At 46.1% G+C, this 16,162-nt stretch overlaps 2 protein-coding genes and 1 long non-coding RNA gene across 9 annotated transcripts in view; 1 reads left to right on the forward strand and 2 right to left on the reverse strand.

Moving 5' to 3' along the window:
• Positions 1-676: 676 nt before the first annotated feature.
• prmt1 (protein arginine methyltransferase 1) lies at positions 677-6,036 on the reverse strand. Of its 2 annotated transcripts, none has more exons than XM_087837237.1 (10): positions 5,921-6,036; positions 4,385-4,480; positions 4,150-4,305; positions 4,008-4,071; positions 3,794-3,936; positions 3,524-3,611; positions 1,967-2,082; positions 1,727-1,877; positions 1,386-1,507; positions 677-1,316 (listed from the first exon to the last, which is right to left on the reverse strand). In XM_087837237.1, exons 1-10 carry the CDS (start codon positions 5,954-5,956, stop codon positions 1,233-1,235), a joined length of 1,056 nt encoding a protein of 351 aa, XP_087693363.1. In that variant the 5' UTR covers positions 5,957-6,036; the 3' UTR covers positions 677-1,232. The 2 variants fall into 2 exon arrangements, with proteins under 2 accessions (XP_087693363.1, XP_087693364.1); XM_087837238.1 differs by having other exon boundaries at positions 4,385-4,471; positions 5,921-6,025.
• A 2,977-nt stretch (positions 6,037-9,013) lies between these two features.
• On the reverse strand, positions 9,014-13,016 carry LOC148094741 (uncharacterized). The gene is made up of 3 exons (XR_015718437.1): positions 12,869-13,016; positions 12,648-12,785; positions 9,014-9,172 (listed from the first exon to the last, which is right to left on the reverse strand). It is a non-coding gene; the product is annotated as an uncharacterized LOC148094741 (long non-coding RNA).
• Positions 11,845-16,162, forward strand: part of ap2a1 (adaptor related protein complex 2 subunit alpha 1) — a 29,450-nt gene continuing 25,132 nt past the window's right edge. For all 6 annotated transcript variants that reach the window (XM_087837321.1, XM_087837324.1, XM_087837325.1 and 3 more), the window contains exon 1: positions 11,845-12,638. In XM_087837321.1, coding sequence (XP_087693447.1) covers positions 12,572-12,638 — 67 coding nt within the window. In that variant the 5' untranslated portion in view covers positions 11,845-12,571. The remainder of the gene's footprint in view (positions 12,639-16,162) is intronic.

The raw sequence follows: 16,162 nt of genomic DNA on the forward strand, positions 1-16,162 counted from the left end.
CGGCCAGCACCTGATGGTGGCCAGTTCATGGTGAAACAACAATGCTGAAGGTCTGTGGTCATTCGTGTTTACCCATCATCAGAGGTTAGTTAGTTATTAGTTGGGACTGAACCAGCTGATAAACAACGCTGACACTGTTTGTGTGACACCTTTCTATCCAACCCGAGCAATCAAAGCTCTTTATACAACACTTGTCCATGCTTTACAAGTCGTGCACATACTGAGGCAGCAGGGACCAACTCGGGACCTGCATCAGGCATGTGGGTGAGTGTTTATTATACTCGAGTATTATATACTCTTATTACACCGGAGCTCTTCTCTGACAGCGTTTTAACACACGACTCACCACAGACTCGTCTGTATGCAGGAGAACGTGTGGGCCCAAATGTTCTGTTTCCCATATTCAGAGTTCGCCTGAATTCAGGATGCAGCCAGAACGTGGCATCGATCAGAACCTGGGGTTTCACTGGGACCCTCACAGTAACCAACGCTACTCCCTTTAAACTTCTAGACTTGATGGTTAAACGTGCCATGTTTAATGTGATAAGAGTCCACAGAGTGTATAATGTAAAGAGCTGTTGTTTAGGGCAGCAAACACCTGAACATGGAAGCAACGATTCATTGTTTGGTGAGATTTTCTACACAGATGCTGGGAGAGCGTCACAACTCGGGAAAGTTAAACGTAGTTTATGAATTTTATTTTTAAAAAAAAGAAAAGTGGCAGCCAGAAACGATACAAAAGAGAAAACGTCAGAGCGGTCTGTGCAGAGGCCAACACAGCTGTTACCATCGACACTGTTCTCAAGCTGGGGAAGGTGGAACTGAAGGGGTGTGGCCTAAGAGTCCGGTAAGAATCAGTCCAGTCTACACACTTGAATTACAAACGGCGTCCTTTCCAACGCCATGGTTACCATTCAAATGAAGGACAGGTTGAGTTTGCGTCTGTATTAACTTCTCCCATGCAAAATAAACAGAACCCCAAAGAACCCAACGAGGTGTTGGGACAAACCTTCGTATGCTAACATACATTTTGTTGAGTGTATATGACACAATGAAGCACCACGCCAATGCACTTTGAACTGAAAGCCACAAAAACCATTTAAATACTGTTAATGTTTGAACAGGTGACGTCTTTAAAATGTTGCTGCGGGAGCGTCAGACTATCGCTCAGACTCCCAAACTGTGGATCTGTCCTCTACTAATGACAAAAACAGGAACGGCGGGAATGGCGTCTAACGCATCCGGTACTCCAGCGTCTTTGACATCTCGCATAGCTGGCCCCTGAAGTCCACGTCTATGGTGAAGTCCAGGTCCCTCTGCAGAGACAGGTCAGGTTACACAAAGACAAACGGCATCGAAGCAAAGAGCGGCCGAGCTGTGCTTACGTTGTTCTTCACGTTTGGCTTCATGCTGACGGTGCCAATGATCTCCTCTCCAGTCTTCACAGTCAGGTAATCATCCAGGTAGAAGACGGTCTGCTTCCAGTGGGTGTAAGGAGACTCTGGGCCTGTGGGGAGACACAGCGTTGGTAATCTACACCAGCCGTTACTTTAACTGCCCCGTGTGTCACACAAGGTCAGTGTGTGGATCAAGTACGTGAAGCCTGAGAACACCCAGAGCAAGAACCCTGCCAACACTGTAAATTCATTCATGAGAGCTGCTTTCATGCAGTAGACAGCATTCATACTGGGACACCAGTGTAAAGGGAGCAGGCGGGCACACTGACTGGTAGAGAAGCCGATCCTCTTATGGCAGCGGGTGAACTCGATGTTGAAGTAGGTAACCAACGCGTGGATGTAGTCGTTCCTCTTCACCTGGAGGCAGAACGGGGACGTGAACGTCAGGTCCTCAGCCTTCACTGTGTAGATGTCCACCTCCTAGACAAAAAAGACAACGTGCCTTCAGACCAGATGTTTCAGCTCAGCCGCCCTCTGCCCGAGTCCCAGATAGAGGACGATCCACCTACCCTGACGAGACAGGAGTTGCTGACCAGCTGCTTGGGGTCCACCACGTCGACCAGCGGCTCCTTGATCGCCACCTCCTTGATGCAGGACATATCAAAGCCGTACACGTTCTCCCACCCTGACAGAGACGAGACCAGGTTACAGTGATCCAAAGGTTCTGACAGACGGGTTACCGCTCTGAGTCTGTCACGTACAGCGCTGTGCGGCTCACCTCATGTTGACATTCTGCTAACGACGAGCAGACTAAACCACGTTGAATGCTCACCAACACTGGAGCCTGAACTCTTCACCACGACAAGCTTACAGAGTGATCAGATCTGATTTTCATAGTCACAGCACAGTGAAGCATAAAAGGAGCCTGTGCAGCGTTTTACACTCGTTGTGTATCTGACCTCTCTACATGCTGATGACAGTTTAACCTAAAGAGTCAAACTAGGCTCATGAAACCTGTTCTTGCTGTGACCTTTCATGACGGCAGGCTGACGAGGAGGTGCTCTGTTGGGCGAGTTATGACTTCAGACTGAAGCATTAAACAAAGTTACTTCAACCACCTCAGACATGCAGCTACTCTCAGTCTTCAGGCCCACTCAGTCCACAGCAGTCTGACTGCGCAGAAAGGTTGGTGTGGTCGTCTCGACTCGATCGGCCGAGTTCAGCTTTGTGTTCGTATGAAGTCTGCGTGTCCTCATCAGATGTGTTGGTGTGGCTGAAGGTTTGTGCTGAGACTGTTCCAGTGCTCAGATTAATCACAGTCACGGAAACAGAATTACTTTCTGTTGAGTAATTAAAACACTCCATAAAAGTAATCCATTACTTGTGAGTAACAGACCCAACAGTTATGACACCAGAGAGGGGAAACGCCTCCAACACGAGCAAACATGTGACCTCACAGCAGGTCACGACTGCAGCAAAGCCAATCAGAGCCCACAGAGTGAGCTCACTGATGGAGCTCCTGTGACGGCTTCCTTTGGTCCAGTTTGGTAAACATACAGTCAGACACAACCAGACTGTGTGATGACACAAAAACACCCGTTTCCTTCACTGTGTGCGCGCTTTCACAACGATGTAACCTTACATGTTGGTCACGTGACATTTTACCCACTTACTGGATTATTAGCGCTTCCTCAGAATCGACGACACCAACGATAAACACTCATCGACTTAAACGACGCATCCACAATAAAACCCTAAAACCACCTAAATGTATTTTTCTAAAACTACAGGAAGCGATTTGGACGGTATCGCCTGACTGGACTCAATAGATGGGGCGAACGACTGTGCAGAGCGGAGCTTCCCTCCACCACAGCACGGCTGCAGCACCGACACCGGAGACCTTACTGTGCTGGTACGTCGCTGATGTTTGGACTGTGATGTTTCTGCTTTACTTCATGAGTGAAGCTCCACAGCTACACTGGCTCTCAGTGGGTCTCTTTCCTCCCTCACATTAATATTAATGTTCACACTGAACCTCCAACCCAACGTCGAGGACATTTATCTGGATCTTTGTTTTTATTGTGGGGCCACTGGGTGACATCGACCTGCATACAGGAAACACTCACAGTGTATCTTGTAGTCCTTATACTGTCGGTCTTCGATGGCGGTGACATAAAGGGTTGCTCTGTCTGGAAAGATGAGTCCATCTGGTTTCTGGTATAAAGAGGGACAAACACACAAGTATTCAGAGATCAATAAAGTCAGTATGTTCACACCAAGCGAGCAATAAATGAGTAGCTTAAAAAACACAAGCGTAGCCTCAACCCAAACCCATCTACAGATTTAAGGAGCATCGCAGAGACAGGAGCAAAGGTTTGAGCGCAAACAGGACTTACCAGCCATTTGTCTCTGGCATAAATAACTGTGTTAAGCATGGACTCATAGAAGAGACAGTAGCCCATCCACTCTGATATGATGATGTCTACTCCATCCACAGGCAGCTCCACCTCCTCCACCTTTCCTTTAATGATGGTCACCACTGCAGACACAAGAACAGCTCAAGTATTTTTAAATATGATCACATGACTGATGTTGCTTCTATTTACTCACCATCATCGAGGTTGTTAGCCTTCACGATTTTCACAGCGTAGTCAGAGATGCTGCTGCACTCGATCTACGGAGATCAAACACAAACACATCAAGAGACCGTCGCTGTGAGCGATGCCATTACCACTGACAGGTGAACACCTACCCCTATAACCTTCTTGGCTCCGGCTTTGGCAGCAAACATGCAAAGGATGCCCGTCCCACTGCCCACGTCGAGCACCACCTTGTCCTTGAAAAGGTGCTTGTTGTGGAACATGGAATTGCGGTACGTGAGAGTGCGAACTTCATCCTTCAGCATCTCCTACAGCACAAAGCAGGGTTCATGAACACACAGGTTTTCCTGAGTTGCACTCGAAACAGAGATCAAACTAGAGAAATACCTCGTGGATTCCAAAGTGGGCGTACGAGTCAAAGTAGTAGTCCTTAGACGTCATGTCCTCAGCTGCAGGCTTGGCTGAGCTCTCCCCCTGGGAAACCTCACAGTAGACCAAGATCGTCTCAATTAAACATCATCTTTGCTAAACTCTGTATCAACAGGCGTGTAGGACCAGTGTGAGCAGGATCGCTATAGTAACAGAGTTTCAGGGCTGGGAACAGGAACAATGTTCTAGAAGCAGTAACACCTCAAACCATTTCTACACCGTTAATAACCAAAGCTGCAGCTGCACAAATAACTACTTAATGACATGATTATAACTTCTCAGTGATAAGAGCTGATAAATCTGCAGCCAGTGTGAGTGTTTCCCATCATTTAACTGTAAGTAAAGGAGGACGGGGGGGGGGGGGGGGGGGGGGGGGGTCCTCCCACCAGGCTGAAGTCCAGTCCTTCTGTTTCCCTCCCTGGTTCCCACAACAGCGTTTTAGGGAACATTAATGTGATGCAACCCACAGTTATACTGGGCCAAGCACTTCTTTTCCCCAAACCAGTTACCGGAACAGGTGTAGACGTCATCCACAACCATAAGCATCGATCATCTCTCAGGGGAAACCCATAGCAGGGCTGAACCAGTGATGTCCTATTGTGTACTCCGACAAGATGGCGCTCCACGTGCTTTAGACACGGGGGCTGAAAACACGCACGTTCCCATCCCGGCGTCACGGACTGAGTTAAACGGGTTAGAGGTTTTAACTCAGACTCCACGCCGGGCTGAATACACGTGGCCCACTTTAACGTGAACTCTGGCCGAACAAAAGATGGTGGCACATGGCTGGTAGAAATCGCGCGCGCTTGGCCTTCCTCGGTAACGCTGGGTTTCCACGTGCACACTAACGACCTCCTCTGTAGCTACCGGCTCGGGCTCAGTACGGCCAGCACGTTTGTTCACCTCTGAGAGGCAGAGCACCTAAAGCTGCCTACGACGTAGTTCTTTATCAGCCTGAGGATGCTAACGCGGCTAGTTCAGCGCTGCCGCCTGTAAACCGCATCAGAGGGAAAAGATCGTGGCACAAATCGCGTGACATCTGTTAAAGAACAAGTTTATGGATAACCTGTAAGAAAATACCAAGAGAGAGTTCAACTCTGTAGCACAGCTAGCTAACGAGTTCAAAAGCTAACACGGTAGCACCCATGCGGTCCACGACAGGCTCGCTCCATCGCCAGCAGCGGCTGACGCGTTAGCGGAAAGGACGGTTCTGTTCGTCCAGCGTCCAACAGCCGCGAGGATCCGCCGCGGCTGGGTGAAGGGTCTGAGTGGCCTTTCTCCGTCACATATGTTAGATGAATGAGCGCCAACGGTGCTAAAGCTCTATTAGCCTTAGCCATGTTAAAATGGATGCATCACTAGCTGGTACGCATGTGCTAAGTAAAGCTAAAAACATAAGCGTGTACGCGATGTGGCGTGACTTTATAAAATGACCGCGTGTCGTTTCCAAAGATAAATATAAGTGAGGCTTATTTCCCCACTAGAAGACCTTACCTCCATCCCTTCTGCTGGCGCCGCCATTTCGATCATCTACCCAGAGTAGCTGCGTGGGTCTGTAAGCGTCTCCCTTTGTCCCGCCCACGACGGCCAACGTTTATCTCTGATTGGTGCAGACGACAGGCCCTGCCTCCAAATTAATCCGGTTGTTAAGTGATGACGTAAACCTGCTTCCGGGTCCAAACTGAACTGCGTCTGTTGTGTTTTTAACGTGTTTGAATACTTCCGGTCTTTTTAAGTCCCTAAAAATAGTCTGTGATCACTTGGTAACCTTCACTGAGGCAGTGAATGAATGTGAAGTGATCAAGTGAATGTTAGAGGATTTCACCTCGTCATTGAAAAGCCTAAAGAACAGCTGGTTGCAGGAATCTGTCTGAGGTAAAGCTGTGTTCCAGTGGCGGTCCTAGCCTGTTTGGCGCCCTGGGCGAACATCCCCTCTGCCCCCCCCCCCCCCCCCCCCCCACACACACACACACACACACACAGACATATATAAAACTTTATGTGTGCGTATAAATGTGTGTATAATATTAAGGATTGTACATTAACATAAAACATGAAACTGTTGTCGGAACCACACTGAATTTCACACACATATGAAGAGAGAGAGAGAGTATGCATTGTATGCAAACGGCTAACAGACAGCCATCATAATTCATCATACAATGAGAACAGGACACATCAACACTTGGCAAAGACTACTTAATATTAAAATCTGTAACATAATGTATTGTTTGGAGTTTAGTCTGTTACTGTTACTATTTTTACCATTTCTTCTTTTTTTTTTTTTTTTTTTTTTTTGCCTGTCCCATTTGGTTCTTTAGCCGTCAGAATTGTTGTCTGAAGACCAACAAGGATACCCAATGGATTTATTTTGCCAAATGGATCATCATGGCATTGCCGTATTGGTCCATTTGATCAACCTTTGTTTTTATTATTTATTTTATTTTATTTTCAGTTGTTACAGACGGGACAGACATGAGTGAGGGATAGGAAAGGGAGAAAGAAAGAGGAAGGAAAAGAAAAACAGAAGGGGAGAGGGACAGTGAGAAAGGGGGGGATAAAAATATCTACGGGATCACCTGTTGAGAGAAAAAGAGAAAACAAGCAAAAAAACAAAACAAAACAAAGCAACATACTAAACACAACACCATCGCATTAATCTAGCTAAGTGTAAACAGCAGCAAATACCAAATATTGAACGTTGTTGTGCAGCACGCAGGACAGACAGCGCACAATGTGCTTTGAAGTAGCAACCAAGAAAGGTGTGATTTAAGTCTACGAACAGTGAACACCTGTGTGCACACCTGTGTGGATCAGCGCGCTTGTATTCAAATGGTTTCCCCATGTAATGGTCTGCAAGAGGATGTAGAGAGCCATAGCCCTGTCCCCCAGGGCATGAAGCAGGCATGGAGGAGATCCAGGCCCCAGACATCCAGAGGCCCCAGAGTGCAAGAGCCCAAGGAGGACCACCGGAGGGGCATCCGTGCCACCTTCATGGGAAGGGCTGAGGATCCCCAGACGAGGGGTCACCCAGTAGCCACCAGGCAGAAACTAGAGGGGGCTGCACCGGCGTGCCCGCCGGCTCCGCCGGCAGCCAGCTGTGCCAGAGTGAACCGAGCCGCAGGCACAGAGGCCGGAGGCCCGAGGGCCCTCCGCGCCCCGGAAGAGGCCTGACCGAGCAGCAGGCGCCAGGCCCCGCCAAGTAGCCACCGGGAGTGAGCTGGCACATGACCTGAGCGCCCAGCCCCGGACACCAAGAACCAACAATGCACCGACCCCTGAGGGCATCAGTCACCGGCAGGGAGTGTGGTGAGGGGAGATAGGCCTCCACACTTGGAGGGCCTGGGAGTTCCCAGAGAGGTGGAGTCTAAGACCCGACCTGACATATAGACACAGACAAACAGGCACACACAGACACAGACATGCATTCCCACCCTCATGCACACATATACAAACACTCAGCACTCACCCAACGTAGGAATAAACGTAAATGGACATGTACACACAATCACACTCCCCAAACATACTCTATACCCCGGGTCCAGGTATCCTCGCCCCCAGAGGGGGAAACGGCACCCAGACCCAAGAGATGTTACCCTTCCCTCCGGGGTGGAGGCAAGCAGACCGCCCCAGGCTCCGCAGCAGCAGGGAGGCCAATCGGACAGCCAGCATCTCTTCCCAGCCCCCCCGCCCCGATGGCTAGCAGAGAACGGGGGTGTGTTAAGACCCCATACCCTCCTCCTCTCGCTCAAGTGTAGTGTTGCTGCGTGTTGCTCTAAAGTGTATTTAAAACAAGGGAGAGCATGGTGCTGCTGCCAGAGAGCAGCAGGTGTTAGCACGGCCCCTCCCAAGAACCCTTTTACCATTTCTTCTTGGAGCAACTGTAACCCACATAATTTCCTTAGGGATTAAAAGTATTCTGATTCTGATTGGTTCAGGATGACCTGCCATTATCCAATCACACATCTGCTTACCTGCATCTTTTGCTCGTTTCTCCTCCTCTTCTTTTCTCTTTTTTCTAAAGTGAGCACCTGATGGCTTTGAACTTTTCTTGTCCATCTTGGTTTTAATTTTGCACTCCAGTATGAACACAAATCCACCAACCCGAGGATCACCACAACTTAACCTAACAGACCTACACCTTCGTTCACAGATTCACTTTGTCTAAGGTTTATTCCTGGGATTTCACACATTTCAAATCATAAATACATGATGGGCTTGGACTGACAACATTATGAATCAAATGCTCTATCCCCAGATAGCAAGGAGACATCGTTTCAATGTTTAGTCAATATCAGGTGATTCTATTGAATCAACGTTGAAGTCTGACGTTGACCTAACGTCACTCTTGCACCCTTTAACAGTGAAACAATGTCAGATATTGAATCACTGTTGAAGTCTGATGTTGATTTTCCATCACTTCGCACCCTTGGTTACTATTGAAACAACAATACAGTTTGTCATGTCCTTAATAATATTCCTATAATATGAAGCATCTGGCATTATGAAATAAAAAAATGGCAGACATCTGTATCAATAACAAAGTAATTTATTACATAAAAAAGTTTCTTTGTTACATGTATTGGTTACAGGTCACTCATTTTTTTACTTTAAGTTTACTCTGGGATCGAGGTGGATATCGGGCACCACCCATGTGATCTGGAGCGTAGCGGAGACATTTCTGCACAGCTTGGCCGAAGGCAAACTGAGAAACAGCGTTTACCCCCACCTGCTGAGTCAGGCCATCTAGGACACAAACACAAAAAGAAGGAAAAAAGGCCAAATTAGAGCTTAAATATCAATAACCTCTGGTCAGTTGTCTTCAGCAGGGAGAATTTATGGGATTAATATGAAAGTCACAAGGCAGAAATCAGCAAACTGCTGATTTCTGAAACACACACAAACAACACACTCAGACAAAAACTGGTTCACCCGAAAGACAAAACTCCAAAACACAGCCTTAACAATGTGGTGTTTGCTGTACAGCAGCGAGGAATGCCCAGACCTCTACATTGGAGAGACCAAACAGCCACTGCACAAGCGCATGGCACAACACAGAAGAGCCACCTCCACAGGACAAGACTCAGCTGTCCATCTGCATCTAAAGGTCAAAGGTCACTCTTTTGAGGACGCCAATGTTCACATTTTGGACAGAGAGGACAGATGGTTTGAAAGAGGAGTGAAAGAAGCCATCTATGTCCACTGTGAGCGACCATCTTTGAACAGAGGCGGGGCTTACGACACTAACTGTCTGCCATCTATAATCCAGTTTTGAGTTCCCTCCCCAGACGCCTTAACGCCCACTCACATCCTGGGCCATCTGACCTCAGGAAATCACATGATAAGGTGGGGCCAGGTTTCACAATAAACTCACCTGAAACTCTGGCTGATTGTGACCCACACCCAGTTTCACACCTTGACTCATGTGATTAGGCAGAGGATCATTGGGGGTCCTTTTGTCCCTCTGTGGGGGGAAACCCAATATGCGCTGGCTGATGTCGGGGCAGCATGAGTACCAGCAATTTTTATTTTATTGTTTTTGGCAATGCCCGTGATGCCGCCCCCCACCACGATGCCGCCCTGAGCAACCGCTCGTGTCGCCCGTATCAAAAACCGCTACTGCTGTGTTCACCAGATCAGAAGGATCGTCTCGTCCAGCTGCCCGTCTTCATATGTAGAGTCATTAACTCTAGAATGATAGAATGATATTTGAGTTCTTATGGAAACAAAACACATGAGTTGCAAAAGCCTGTTGTGTTCTTACCTTGACTCTGTCTTCTTGGAAGGCTTTCTGAGCTTGGTCAAATGGTAGATGGCCTGTATTTGTATAGCGCTTTACACTACATTCAGTCATCCACACATCCACACACTGGTGATGGCAAGCTACATTGTAACAGCTGCCCTGGGGCGCACTGACACTGACCTTGGTGACCCGTGGTTTAGAGCACTTCGCTCTCGCTCTGCAGGCCTACTTGCTGTTCCTAGAGTATTTAAAAGTAGAATGGGAGGCAGAGCCTTCAGTTTTCAGGCCCCTCTTCTGTGGAACCAGCTTCCAGTTTGGATTCAGGAGACAGACACTATCTCTACTTTTAAGATTAGGCTTCAAACTTTCCTTTTTGCTAAAGCATATAGTTAGGGCTGGACCAGGTGACCCTGAATCCTCCCTTAGTTATGCTGCAATAGGCTGCTGGGGGATTCCCATGATGCACTGGGTATTTCTTCTTCACTCACTATGTGTTAACAGACCTCTCTGCACTGAATCATATCTGTTATTAACCTCTGTCTCTCTTCCACAGCATGTCTTTATCCTGTTTTCCTCCCCTCCCCTAACCAATCACAGCAGATGGCCCCGCCCCTCCCTGAGCCTGGTTCTGCTGGAGGTTTCTTCCTGTTAAAATGGAGTTTTTCCTTCCCACTGTCGCCAAAGTGCTGCTCATAGGGGGTCATATGATTGTTGGGTTTTTCTCTGGATGTATTCTTGCAGGGTCTACCTTACTATATAAAGCGCCTTGAGGCGACTGTTGTTGTGATTTGGAGCTGTATAAATAAAACTGAATTGAATTGGTATCAGACATACTAGTGGTGCAATCTAATGATTAACATTTTAATTGATGCTCAGTGCTGCATGTTGCATCCTAAATGTTATGCAGCCATCTGCTGCTAGCTGCCACAGAACTGCAGCATTGTTGTAGATCAATGTCCTAATGCTGTGAATCTAAGACCTGATCATGTTATTGGTTTCAAATGCTTTTGTTTAGACACTTTTGACCCTGTCCATTAAACGGTCCTAAGATGGCATATCTGAGTGCCACCGCTCCCAAATAACTGAACGGAAACGTGCAGGTAAACAGACACATTAGCTGGAAACCTGTGCTAGGAATCTCATTGCACGAGGACCAGTGAATACCTGCGCAGGTGAAACTGCATGTCATTTGCATGTGATGTTTTCAGTTCTCACATATTATTTAAAACAATAACGTCTTTTATGGTTAAATCATCACTGCAGTTTTGCACAAACTGTAAATACCAAAAATTATTTTAAATTCTCTTAAAATGTAATACTTGGTATTTTAATATTTTTTTTATTTTTTTATTGTTATGTTCTTTCTTAATATACCTGTACACTTTGTACATGTTCATGTAAAGCTGAGAAACACGAGCATTACAGGTAAATGTTGCTACACTGATAAAACAATAAAACCATTGTCGACTGGACACTACAGCTTAGCACTTAGCACCAAAGCCTACTTTTAGCATACTTCCGTCGGGCCGGCTTCCCTGCCGCTCAGTCGTAGCCTGTTTTCCATACAAATGGCTTCATGGCAGAGTTGCCCTGTGTCGGTACAGCCACATATTGCCGCAAGTTGTCCAATCAGCAATAGGGTCCACTAGAACGACGAAAAGGAGCGTAGGCGTTCACGGGTGCGCTGCGCGGTCACGTTATTCTGCTGTCACGAGCCTGATCCGAGCCGTACAGTGCAGGCTAAAGAATTGGAGCGGACATCAGCTATACAGGACACAATATTTTTAACCAGATTTAGTGCGCGAATAGAGAGCTCAAGGAAGTCCTACCGCTGGTTGGTATTTGAGACGCTCTACTGAGTTATTCCGGTCGACCGGTGATGTGCTCCAGTATTTGAATGATATTGCTAGTCAGCTAGCTAGCTGTTAAGCTAGCTTTACGTTACGTGACTCGAAGTAATTGAACAATATACTCTCGGACAGCATTCTTACTAACACGTCTGAGTGCATTTAGCTTTAAGACATTTATCAGTAGCCGTTTTTATCTTCAGCAATTTTTGTGGTATGAGTTATACGTAATTTCTAATCCAAGGTAGATGAGGATTGAATGAAATAACGTTAGCTTGCCATAGCCAAGGAAACAAGCCAGCTAACAGGGATAACGTTAACTTATCCCGCTACTTGTTGATAGACTGCCATCCAGCGGATCTAGTAAATGCTACCTGAGTTACCCACCTAAAAGCATCGACCGAACCTGGTAGGCAGCAGTCAGTCACAAAGTTGCAGGCAAACGGCTACTACTAAACATCAAGTTTGCCATCGTCGACTCCAGTCCGCTGTGAGAGGGTGACCGGCATCAGTGTTTTTCGGAGAAGGCCAGAGTGAGGACAGAAACCTGCAGACATGCCGGCTGTGTCGAAAGGAGATGGAATGCGCGGATTGGCTGTTTTCATTTCGGACATTAGAAACTGTGAGTTACCTTTCTGTATGCTACTTCATCATATGTGTTATTATTTCATGGTGTCGTCAGAGTTGACATGGCTAATGTCGTTGCTGGTGATCGTCTCATACGTCATGCAGCGTTGTCGTGTGGTAACCTCGACGCAGAAAGCTGTATCTAAAAAATCAGTTTGGTAACGTTTAGTGGAACAATCAATGATTTCTTACGTGTTGACAGTAACGTGACGGTGGTGAAGTCACCTGCAGGAACAGAATAAACGATGTTAGGCTTGGAGCAGCGGCTCTGATCAAACGTTCCTGTTGTATAGTTGTACATGTTGGAGAGCTCGGGGACGAAAGTTCATTGAGATTTAGTGTCGTGGCAGGACGCTCCACATGCAGGGAAGGAAGAAGCTCAAACGGAAACCAGTGGTTGGTATTTAAAACAACAACAAAAGTAGCAAAGTATAAAAAAAAATAATAAATAATACTGTTATGTGTAACAAAATGCTACATATATCCAGCAATTGACTGCAAAGCTTTATATAAATGTCTTTTTTTGTCAGTTTTCTAGTAATATTTATTCCAGTGATGACAAGAATACCACTTCTCACTGTTACTGAGTAGTAACAAGAATATAGGAAGTAGTTGCCATCTACTGTTTCCTTTTTGCTGTGATTACACATTTCAGTGCTTGATGTGCTCGTCACTGCAAACCTGACAGTTATTCCAGGCTTACATTGACAGGCAGTAATGGCTACTTCATGGTCGAATGTTTGATACCTCCAGCTTTCACTGTGTCATTCTGTCCTTTGGGCACATTTAAAGAGAAATTCAGCAGAAAATAAAAATGTGGACCAACAACTAGTGTAAATGTTCAAAGTGACGAATATTGCAAACATTTGCAGAGTCGATGACTTGTTTTCAAACGTGCTGTATCAGGCAGGCTGACCTCTCCAAACACATGTGATTTGTAGCCTTGGGAAATACACTTGATTACATGTTATCAAATACTCATTTGAAATAAATAGTATTAACATGACAGCTGTATTGGAATGTTATTGACAAAAACCTGTGAGAATGAATTTCAGTCTTATTATGTCAGCAACAAACTTATGTAAATCAGACATATATCTTTATATTTCATTTTGAGGTATTGATGAGGCGTGTCTGTGCTAATGGAAGCCTGTTAGAAACAGTTGTCTGCTGCCTGGCCAGTTGGGGAGTGTACCACTTCTTGGACAGTTGGCAGTTAGAAAGCTTTAACTCATCAGCCCTGCTGGTTGGTAGCCGTCTATCACTGTTTGAGCAGGAAGGCGGGCTGCAGGATGACCCATGATTAAATCCCATTCATTTATCATCATCATCATTGCTTTTCATGGTAAAAATGTTTTTTACTGACAAGCTCTTTGCCTTCTGCTGTTCCAGTGTTGCTTAACATTATACCTGTTTAAGCAGAAAGTAGATCTGTCTGTAACTGTAGTGTTACTTCTTCAGACTAAACACAGATTAGGTCAGTGATTGGCAAATGCAGGCACATGGTCAGGCAGTGGTTTAGGGAGAGCCTGCGTGCGTTTTCAGTATCGTTTGATCATGTTCGGTTAATTATGGCCAGCCAAAATCACGATCAAGACGCTATTGTGTCTGTTCTGTTTGATAGGGCCTAAGCACTTATAGTTCAATTCAATTTTATGAACATGGCACCAATTGAAAACAATAGTTGCTTCATATTGTAAAGTAAAAGTAGCATGGAGATTTTGCCATGAAACAGGAAGTTGTTGTTGTGAAATCTGGTCGTGTAATGTCCCAAGATGGGCCGTAGCCTGAACCCAGCTGAAGTCAGATATTTGGCAACATTGTGAGGCTTTGTGTTTGAGGAAACTCCTCGTAGGGATCTCACTGAATCAATTTTAAAATGGGATGTTGTTTTCTGCAGGAACATCCCATCTATGTAAGCTCACAGCAGAGCGGGACTAAATATTGATACAGAAATGTGTCATCTTCCTTTTGCGATACTTTATCAGCACACCATTGTCAAATATCAGTGGTGACCGAGCCTGAACAGGCTCTCCAATTGACCTCACTCATTCCAGCCTGTTTGACTTCATGGGGACACTCGTCCAAACAAGAGTATATTCATTTGCTGGGCTGCAGAACATTGAATAGATGATGGATAGTGAGAGCAAGTCAGAGTATTATTCTGTTAAACCGACACTAACAAACAGCCTCCAGTATTTATTTCAGTTTTTTAATGCATTTATTTAATAACATGCTAGCAGGTGCACAGCGGTGCTGTTGGTAACACTGAGAGTCCTCGGCTCCAGTCCAGTCTGCGCTCTTTCCGTTGGGACTTTATTTGTTCACTTCAGTTTTAGTTTTACAGATTGGCAGCCTGGCCCAGGGTATACCCTGCTTCTCACTCCATGACAGCTGGGACAGGTTCCTGATGGAAACACAGCAGAACAGCAACAACGGGAGTAACCACACAGTTAATTTAACAGTGTGTTGAATGGAGTAAAGTCATTCCTGCTTTCTGTCTTGCAGTTAGAGCTGAGCCATAAAACAATATCCTGCAGAAACATAGTTGCTTCATTATTGCGTCACAGTGGCTTCATAGCTGTAAAAACATGGTCATTATAAAGTCGGTCGAGCTCATTCCATCCGTGTTTTGACAGAAAACATGAAAGGTCAACAACAGTTGCACAGGTCGCAGGTCTGATTCATACAGACGACTAACTGCCAGCTCCATGTAGGCCGCCGTGCCCGTCCTGGACCCTCTGTTCCTCTTGGACAATAAGTCAGTTTTACTTCTGTTCTGCTTTGTTTACACTGTAAACTTTGTTGAATTTATGGTGAAGACGTACACAAAGGCTTTCACACTTTCCATTTCACACACATCCGTTTTTATACCAAAAACCAGAGATGGAGGCGCTCAGCTGTGAAAGGCTGGATATTGTGGACACCCACCTTTGAGGGGACATGTTAGTGTCACGGTCAGGAGTCAAGTGTTTTTTCAAATCTTGTGAGCATAATAAGATGAGAAAAGTGTTTCCTAGGGTTTCTTTTCCATACCGTAGGTACATCAGCGAGGAGGTGGAGGGCCTTTGGTTTGTTTTCCCCCCTTTAGGCTGCAGTGGCTTGAACACAGACCACATAAGATGTGTGGAAGTTGGGCAATAGAAAAGTAGGAGCCATCAGACAACCAGACAGCCTTTATAGAGGATTACATCGTTCCCATGTTGTGGGGATAACCTAGACTTGGTCACAAACATCGACAGAGTTCTTGCAAGGCTTCATAAATCCATATCCACCCTCACCAAATCAGGTGGACCCTACACTAATGCATGACGAACCACCTGTTGGAATTCCTAATATCAGGAATTTCTTAATCAGACCGTGTGTATAGTCCCAGCAGGGGACTCGTGGCAGCTGATGGCAGCTACAGAGATACGATCTAAGAAACAGAAGCACACAACTCACCTCCGTCTCACCATTAATGTCAAAAATACAAGTCTAGGGCTCTAGTCTAACTCTTTGCCACGGTTGCACTGGTGC

Source organism: Neolamprologus brichardi, unplaced genomic scaffold, assembly GCF_056152115.1.
Source record: "Neolamprologus brichardi isolate AB-2024 unplaced genomic scaffold, ASM5615211v1 NODE_ptg000031l+_length_7269946_cov_1, whole genome shotgun sequence".
NCBI lineage: Eukaryota > Metazoa > Chordata > Actinopteri > Cichliformes > Cichlidae > Neolamprologus > Neolamprologus brichardi.